This window comes from Pieris rapae, chromosome 2 (genome assembly GCF_905147795.1).
Source record: "Pieris rapae chromosome 2, ilPieRapa1.1, whole genome shotgun sequence".
NCBI lineage: Eukaryota > Metazoa > Arthropoda > Insecta > Lepidoptera > Pieridae > Pieris > Pieris rapae.
Genome location: NC_059510.1, coordinates 1,284,963 through 1,294,499, shown reverse-complemented (window position 1 = coordinate 1,294,499; position 9,537 = coordinate 1,284,963). Strand labels below are relative to the sequence as shown.

The 9,537-nt window shown below is 32.1% G+C and overlaps 1 protein-coding gene and 1 long non-coding RNA gene across 2 annotated transcripts; one reads left to right on the top strand and one right to left on the bottom strand.

Moving 5' to 3' along the window:
- Positions 1-4,061: 4,061 nt before the first annotated feature.
- Positions 4,062-4,445, top strand: LOC123690375. The gene is made up of 3 exons (XR_006751045.1): positions 4,062-4,086; positions 4,192-4,240; positions 4,428-4,445. It is a non-coding gene; the product is annotated as an uncharacterized LOC123690375 (long non-coding RNA).
- Positions 4,446-6,372: 1,927 nt separating this feature from the next.
- On the bottom strand, positions 6,373-7,754 carry LOC110995600 (peptidyl-prolyl cis-trans isomerase F, mitochondrial). Its single transcript, XM_022262848.2, has 2 exons — positions 7,584-7,754; positions 6,373-6,990 (listed from the first exon to the last, which is right to left on the bottom strand). The coding sequence occupies exons 1-2, from the start codon at positions 7,650-7,652 to the stop codon at positions 6,562-6,564; spliced, it is 498 nt and encodes a 165-aa protein (XP_022118540.1). The 5' UTR covers positions 7,653-7,754; the 3' UTR covers positions 6,373-6,561.
- Between the last annotated feature and the right edge of the window lie 1,783 nt (positions 7,755-9,537).

The window sequence follows — 9,537 nt, the reverse complement described above, 5'->3', positions numbered from 1 at the left end:
CCATGAGATGAACACATGGAGGTACCACCGTCAAAGTAGCAAGTAAATAAAGACAAAAAAAGCTATTAGAACACTCAATACAAAGTAATATTACTTTTGTTTTTCGATACTAAGATATAAATAATACTAACATCAATTGAGTAATAGTCAGTATATTTTTATTCATGAATTTTATTTATATTTACTTTTAATTTTTAAATATATATTAAATAAGAAAATATTCTTTATGGCTTTACAAAATAAATAGACGAAACTAAACAGAAACAAACCCCTGTCGTTAAATGTCAGCGAAGGATGTAAATGTCATAGCTTATACAATATTTACACTTCACTTGTCAATTAAGAAGGTAGAAAAGGTTGTTCCTTTTTCGAAAAACTGTTTCATAAATTAATACTGTACTTAATCAAATATGTATTAAGTTTACAATTTACACTTTTCTTCAAATTACATTAACAATTCTTATATGAATATGAAACTTATATCAATTAACTCAATAGAATCCATAAATATAGAAGATTTTTACTTAAAATTTGCGCATACCATGCACCCCCATGATGAAGGCTACACAATTAAAAATTTCTTCAAGGGTGCGTAATAAAATTTCTGGTATTAAAAAAAATGTGACATTTATTTTTAACTAAATTGGCATACATTTAAGATAACGAATAGCTTGTAACATATATAATATTATTTTAATAAATAAGAAAAGAGCGTAAAAAGCCCGGCAACGCACTCGCGGGCCCTTAGGCATTGAGAGTGTCCATGCGCGTCGGATTCAGCTAAGATCAAATGAGCCTTCTGCCCGTCTCTTCTATAAAAAAAAATCACATATAACAAATTTTCACAATTTCACATTAAAACGATTAATTTTATTATAAATATTTTACCCATTTGTCAAATTAGCTATAAATTAAGTTTAACAGTTTAGCAATTAAACTCTGCTCCAAGTTATTTATAAAAAATCCTCAACCACTCGTCAATTTCATGTTTCACTTCGCATTTCCCAGTACTTAAAATCTGGCCTACGGCTCCTAAAATTCGATTACGTCTCCGCTCAGCTGAGATGAACCAATTAATATATTACATTCGCTCGACGTGACTGAGATAATCTGACCCATACGTTATATAGCATTGTCTAGTTTACGTGACTTGCCATTATTATTGACGTAGTAACTTCGTCTATTTATTACAGGCGTATATTTTTCGTGAGCATTTACGGCACTTCTTGACTCAATATTTCGTGGCGCTACCAAAATGGATTTTTTCAAAATAAATCACAAGAAATATAATATAAAAAATCATATCGTTAATTGAGTTTCGTATAATGAAGGAAATCGTTAAAAAGTTATAATTCTACGCATTTGATTTGAGAACTGGCAGTTAATGCAAAATTAGTATTTCATATAGATTTTTTTTGTTTTTATGTGTACATTGTGTTATCTATATGAATTAATGATTTTTGATTTAGTTTCATTTGTCATCGGTTCGACCCCGTCGTGCACCAACGGACTTTTTTTCTATGAGCGCATTACATATGTTGTTATAAACATATATTCGCTCGAAAGGTGAGGGAAAACATCGTGAGTAAGCCGGCTGCCTTAGACCCAAAAAGTCTACGTCTGTGTCAGGCACAGAAGGCTTACCGCTTGCCTATTAGATTGACAAATGAATATGAAACAGAATCTACGGACCAGACCTTAAAAACGTAGCGCCACAGTTTTCTTTATTTATTTAAAAGGAAAGAAGATGATTACGTGGCACTATTATTTCATCGTTATATTACATTGTTATAATTATAACTAAAACTTAATTATTTTTTGTTATGTTTCCATCTAAATTTCATCCTAAATCTTCTGTTGTAACACAATAAAGTTATAATGTATACTAATATATTGTTGTCTTACTTGATAGGATATTTTTTCATGTATGTGAATGTTGTAATATTCGTACTGAGAAAAAAAAATTTAAAACCTAAAAAATGTATACACAATTACAATGTATTGGCAGAATTATGGAAAACAGACATAACTTTTGATTAAATAGGAATTGTTTCGATCCCAATAACCCTAACTAATAATAAATCTGTGCTTAATTACGCCAGGATTATACACTTATATATAGATCAAGCTAAAACTTGTATTGGAAACTCCGACAACTTCATCAAAATGCTTAAGTTAAAACTATTTCAAATCACAAGCATTGTTATATGTATTACATTGTTATAATTATAACTAAAACTTAATTATTTTTTGTTATGTTTCCATCTAAATTTCATCCTAAATCTTCTGCTGTAACACAATAAAGTTATAATGTATACTAATATATTGTTGTCTTACTTGATAGGATATTTTTTCATGTATGTGAATGTTGTAATATTCGTACTGAGAAAAAAAAATTTAAAACCTAAAAAATGTATACACAATTACAATGTATTGGCAGAATTATGGAAAACAGACATAACTTTTGATTAAATAGGAATTGTTTCGATCCCAATAACCCTAACTAATACTAACTCTGTGCTTAATTACGCCAGGATTATACACTTATATATAGATCAAGCTAAAACTTGTATTGGAAACTCCGACAACTTCATCAAAATGCTTAAGTTAAAACTATTTCAAATCACAAGCATAATTAAAAATGTTTGTGCATGTACTAGCGTAAGAAGTGAACATTCTTTATGACATTATTTTTCGTAAAATGACGTAACTTAACTTTTTAGATAAGAATATAAATAATACAATTATTTCATTTTACCTTATTACCACTAAGATTATTATAGATTTTTAATAATTGTAATAAAATTATTACTATCATTGTTATCGTTATTATATATTTTTATTATTAATGGGTTATGGAAACTGAAATATGAAATAAATTGTTTACATTCCACAAATTTTATTTATTATTAACCGAATCGAACCCAAGTATTAGTCAAATTCAAATCAGTGTAATTTTTGACGCGTAACCGAAAAATGTGCCGGTAATTTTTTTTTCCAACGAGGATAAAGAAGTTTCACTTAAATAAAAAAATATTTAAAATAATAAAAATTATTTATTTATTTTTCTCCCATATAATAATAAATAAGATTACAGTTGTGACGGTATTGAGAGACTGATTTCCAAACTAGGTAAGAACCTGTGATATGGATAACCAGGCTTCCATTCCATAGCAAAGTCTTATTGAGTAGTAACAAAAAGTACATACCTACATAAAATGGGTAGGCAAACAAATTTAACGTTTTAATTAGGAAAGAAAATCAAAACAAAGCAGTCAACTAGTTAGAAGTTAGTAGAAATAAACTTGTATGGATGTTTGTAAGGGCGTGTGTATGTGTGTGTGATAGTAGGAGAGGGTATGTATGCGAGTGTTAAAATAGTGTGTGTGGATATATGTCAGGAACATGCCTGAGAACATATGTGAAAATTATTTTATTACATAGATTTTCCGTTTGGTCATAGTTCCAAGTAAGAAAAAAATTATGAACACACACGAATTGTGTGGAAACTTAGCTATTTCGTTAATACTTTATTCCCCATTACGCATGCCCACTTACAAAGCATGTAAACATCACTTGTTTGTAAAGTACTTTTGCAATCCGTTTAACAGGTTTATTCGGGAAATCAAAACACAATTTGCTGGACTTGTTTGTATTTGTTGTAAATTTCGGCAACGTTTAGATTCACTGAATCTATTTAACTAATAAAGCTAGGAAGAAAATCTATTTAAAAAATGAACAGTTTCGAAACAAAAGTTTTTGTATGTATGTATTTTATCCTTTAAAATTTACCCAAGCTACGGCGTAATAAAAGCAAAAGAAAATCGTAATTTAATAACCTTATATCGAGTTTAAGAAGAGTTTTCAATAAGCCCGGAAAACATCGCGTCTGTGACACGGTCAAAGTTTTAATTTTCTTAAGAATTCGGAGAAGTTGAGATTGTTTTCATTTAAGGGGTGGAGTCTGGGCGGTGCCTGAGTACCTGTTGCTCCCGAATCGATATGGATGCGGCACGGGAAGCTGCGCAAGGGATTACCCAGTCATGCGCTCTCTGCTGCTGCTGGCGTTGTCAATTTTCACACCAGGTACGTCAAAACAAATCTATTACACAAAATACATCTTTTTTCTCACAACTTGCATGTATTTCATCGAGTTTTAAATATAGAATCTCTATGGTGATTGAATTTCAGTATTCTCCACTTGTGCCATGGACAATACGAGTGCTCTTTGTTCTGGAAGGTATATGTCAAATATTACGAGTTTAGAGTATAAATTATACCTTAATCGATGTATATGTATATGATTTTCATTACTACATATAGTAAATGACTACATAAAATTATTTACTTCGTACATAAATACCATTTTGTTCTTTGAACCTACATGTCGACGATAAATAATAATCCTTATTATTTCACATTTCTAGGATCGTGTGACCTCCTTCGGGACAGTGTCCATGTGACGTCAGCAGCAGCCAGACCTAATAATGAGCTTTGGTGCTACAAATGTCATGCAGATGTTCCAGATGACAAATGCGCTGACCTTCGGCATAACAACTCCGCCCTGATACACAAGTGTAATAATGATAGGCGAGTCTGTATGGTAAGTTTGCTTATTTTTTTTTATCTCTAGAAAAAGAGTAGCAAAAAACAAAAAACTAACACATTTTGGAAGTTTGAGTTTTTCGTTTATTTATAGTATGGAATAAAAGGGGCTTAATATAATAATAATATGTACAAATGGCTCAATATAACTAAACTATTGTAGTACGAACCTATCATTTTGAATTATATTTTATATTCACTAAAATTTGTAACTTGATATCAACATGTTTTAACTCATATTAATGTATGAAGCAGAGATTTGAAACTGCGACCTGTGGCTAAAAATCATATAAATTTTCTATTCCATTAAGCGTAAATAAATTTACAAAACATTGTTTCAGGTAAAACGCTTCTCCTACACGACGTCAACGGAAAATTCCACTACGGCTTTAAAAATGTGGGCTCTAGAACGAAATTGTACGAAGCACTGTGAACCGGGTTGTATAGTTATTGGGGAACGCACAAAATTGTATGCCTGCACATCTTGCTGCACAACTTCTCTCTGTAACTATGGTTCTGGAGGTATCTCCCATCTTCTACACGGCACTTTATTGTTACTATCTCTTATGACTTTAACAAATATCATTTTAGTTAGATAAATATAGTTATATCAATTATATAGCTTTTTATTTACACTCATAAATATATTGGAATATTTTTAGCTTAATAGTGCATCGATTGAAAGCCCTAATAATTAATGGTTGTAGGTAAGTTGTAGCGCCTATATAAATAGCTTAACGTTACAAGAATCATTAATCTTGTTCGATTAATTTTAGATTTTAACAGGCGCTCTATTTCTTTTTGAACCACAGTTCATACTTCATATTGCCTTGTCATTTACCACAAGCTGATAAGCGATAACTGTAGGGATGTGGTTGATAAAATGTCTGATAATACTATAGGATAACGTTTTTGGTTTTTTTATGGCTTTAATTTGTGCCAACTGGGAATAAGGAACTTCACCAATGTAAAAGTCTATTATTACTGTCAAATCTAGATTTTTTTATATTTAGGCAGGGTTAATATGCTAACAAGTCGACACTTTAATAAGATGGTTTTGTTAGACTATACATATCAGTAGAACAATTATTATGTGCTTTAAAATTTAAATATCATGGTCACCTCTAACCTAACCACGTATGTACTATGATAATGTGATTAACATTATCATAAGCGTTCACCTTTCCTATTACTACATTCTAGACGTACGTTAATGAAGGTATATTCATGATTTAGTAATCACGTCATCCGCCGATGGCCTTCTATTTAATTGAATACCTACTGCCTTCACACGCTACTCATGTTGACTTTTTGCTATAGATTGTGTCTACATATAGGCTAGCACTTTGTGAATAAAACAAATATTGAAATTGGTTCAAACTTAAGTGACTCATACTGTTGATAAACAATATTTGATGAATTATTACTGAGTAATATGAATCCCATCCGCTGTCGGATTTACTATCAAAAAGGGAGAAAGAAAAATCCTTAATTTTTATATCCCAAAAGCCAATTTTCCGAGAAAAAATGTCATTTCTTTTAGCCAGGAATGGTAAATGTAAATTTGCTTCAGTTCTTTACTCATTCTTTTCATCATTTGCACCATCATGACAGTCTAGTACCACCTGAAGATGCTTAAGAGTATTTTAATACTTTTAACAGTTTGTTCTGTTTGTTTTACAATTAATTTTACTTTAACCTTGGTTTACAGTATGTAATATTAATTATATTATAATTGTATATTAGGATAATAATAAAAAAAACAAGTTATAAGTTAATTAATTTATTATGAATAAACAATGCACAGAAGTAAATGCAATTCGTAATTTGCGACCTAGTTATAAAAATTTATAACACAACTGGAATGAACCACAGCAACTTTACAGATATTATTTACTGGGAAGGTAATATAGGAGGACTCCATGTTAAACTTAAAAGTATTGTAAATACATTAACTTAAGACAGTTGACCACAGTCAGAGATGATGACTTTCTTGGATGGCTTTCCTGATTGAGAGCCGAAGGACTCAACCTTCTTGACAACATCCATGCCTTCTACAACATTTCCAAAAACGACGTGCCTGCCGTCCAACCATGAGGTCTTAACAGTGGTGATGAAGAATTGGGAGCCATTGGTGTTGGGACCAGCATTGGCCATAGAGAGGACACCAGGACCGGTGTGCTTCAGGACAAAGTTCTCATCAGCAAACTTCTCACCGTAGATAGACTTGCCACCAGTGCCATTGTGGTTTGTGAAGTCACCTGCTTGAAGCATGAAGTTGGGGATGACACGGTGGAAGGTGGAGCCCTTGTATCCGAAGCCTTTTTCTCCGGTACATAGAGCTCTGAAGTTCTCACATGTCTTAGGTGTGACATCAGCTTTCAACTGAAATTTTTATCCAGTTATAACATATCTAGTATTTAAAATAAGTTTTATGTTACTAAGAAAAAAAGCCTTAAAACTTTATCATCATATAACATATGTTATATGTTTTATTATCATTCTCACAATTTACAGCAAAAAGGAAAATAAAACTAGCTTAATAATTTGCATTCAATAAGTATGACATCATTCAATGTAAAATAAAACATGATGATGTACTTTATTCCAGGTACATATAATATATAGATTCTAAAATAACAAAGCCCGTTGCACGAATGCAACGGTCACTGTTACACGATCGTGGTAAATTCCATTAAATAAAACCCTATAAAGAACCTGACCTTCAGAAAATAATCACGGTCACATATTTAATTGACTAATTATCCGATATACATAGCTATATAAAAGTAAATTTTCAGAGACCGTATTATAATACTGTATAATAGACATTTAGAAAATCAACACTAATTACTCTTTAAATAGTAAGCATGTCTACGTATAGGCTATAGCGTGGTCGAGGAATCACGCCGGCCGGAATGAGTAATGACACCTCCTTAAGTAGCAGCCTGCCATAAAATATATAAATTAGAACATACCTCAACAACAATCCTTCCTAATGGCTGACCATCAGCAGTCACATCCAGAAAGACTCGTGGTGAAGCCATTTCTTAACTTTGTACGGCTACCAAATCACTTCTTTTTAATCACGGCTCAATGACGATGCGTCTCTCGTCGATGCCGGGCGGAAATAAAAAAGAATCATAGACAAATTAACCGATTAATTTCCGATGTTCGTTCAGAAACCTTATAGATAACAGGCGTTCTCTATGGCTGCACAACAATGTACAAGCCGTAGTAAAAAAAATATCGTGATTTTTATAATTTACTTTTATACAAAGTACTTTAGTACTTAAATACTAAACTTAAATTTAATTTTTACCTATTTTTTTTTATTTTTACTATATTAAATCTTAATTTACTTTTTTAGGGTTGTTTAGTTTAATCAAGGTTCAACATATGAATCAAAATATTAAAAACAACCAATCAATCACCATCAAACACTACCGCAAAGTGAAAAAAAAAACTTGATTTCATTTTCATTTCAACTAAATTCTAAATTTAATTACGCTTAATTAATTAGATCAATAAAAAATAATAAAAATAATTGCGGAATTTTATTAGGAAATTTTGCACAATTTTTGCTTGTCATCACTTTGTTTCATGGATGTCCCCACCAATATAAACACCGTAAATGATCTTATATGATGTTATCAGATGACAACAATAAGAGAAAGGATAAATAAATTCTAAAATCGATATTCTATATGATAATTCATAATTCATTGCAGAAGTAATTTACATGTATAATTGTAGCGTATCGTAGATACGCACTAAAAATGTACATACTGTTTGGTGTAGTATTTTCTATACGATTTTGATGTATGTGGCAACATAAATACAGGACACTTAGAAAAGAAGAAAACAGACGTCACTCAGAACAGACTTTTAAGATGAGTGAGCATGTATTTTTTCCTTTGAGCGTTTCTATTAGAATATAAATTAATTACCGTTGTTTGTGAAGAAATATATCAATTTAACAAAGATAAAATGGGTTGTGATTTATAAATATAGAACATCCCATAAATGGTGACCCCGACGTGATAGGATCCCATAAATGGTGACCCCGACGTGATTTTTTTTTTCGACGTGATAGGATGATGCTGGTGTCTTTTCCAAAACTCCCATAAATGGTGACTCCGACAAACAGGATGAAGCTGGTGTCTTTTCCAAAATTCCTGAGGAGCATGCTCGGCACCTTCGCTCATTGTTCCGAAGATTTTCAGAATATGGCATCGTCGTTAATTCATCGAGTGCATATTTGGCACCAAGGAGGACTGTTCACAGTATGAAGCGATCCAACATTTTCGACATTCTCGAAGTATAATCTGCCACTATTTATACGGACCATAAGCCGTTGATTTATGCATATTCCTAACGCCAAGAAAAACTTACCCCGGTACAACTCAATCAGCTATCATTTATTTCTCAATTCACTACTGATATCAGACACGTAAATGGAAAAGAAGATGTAGTTGTTGACGCGATGTCACGCATAGAGACAATATCGATTGAAAAAGATTATGAAGCTCTTTTAAAGTCCAAAGAGTCTGATCCAGAGCTCTCTGCCATCTTAGTTTCAACTTTCTAAGGTTAATATTCCTGGAACACATATCTCTATTATTTGTGACATATCAACTGAAAAAACGCGTCCCTATTTAACACCTCCTTTTCGCCGCGCTGTTTTTGACTAGTTTCACAACTTGAAATTACGCGACACGTTTCGGCGCCAACAGGAGAATTTAAATTGCCATCTGGTCGATTTTTGCATGTACACATTGACATCGTTGGACCTCCACCTTTCAGTAACGGTTACCTTTACCTCCTCACAGCTATAGATAGTGACCAGGTAGGCTGAAGCTTGGCCTATGCATTTTATCACCGCTGAGGAAGTAGCTGAAACGTTCACCCGTGAATGGATTCCACGCTTCG

Bases quoted from the DNA above. Each gene is read 5' to 3' on its own strand.
- LOC110995600 (XM_022262848.2), bottom strand. From the start codon at position 7,652: ATGGCTTCACCACGAGTCTTTCTGGATGTGACTGCTGATGGTCAGCCA. The intron at 6,991-7,583 runs GTATGTTCTAAT...TAAAAATTTCAG, and splicing joins TAGGAAGGATTGTTGTTGAG to TTGAAAGCTGATGTCACACC.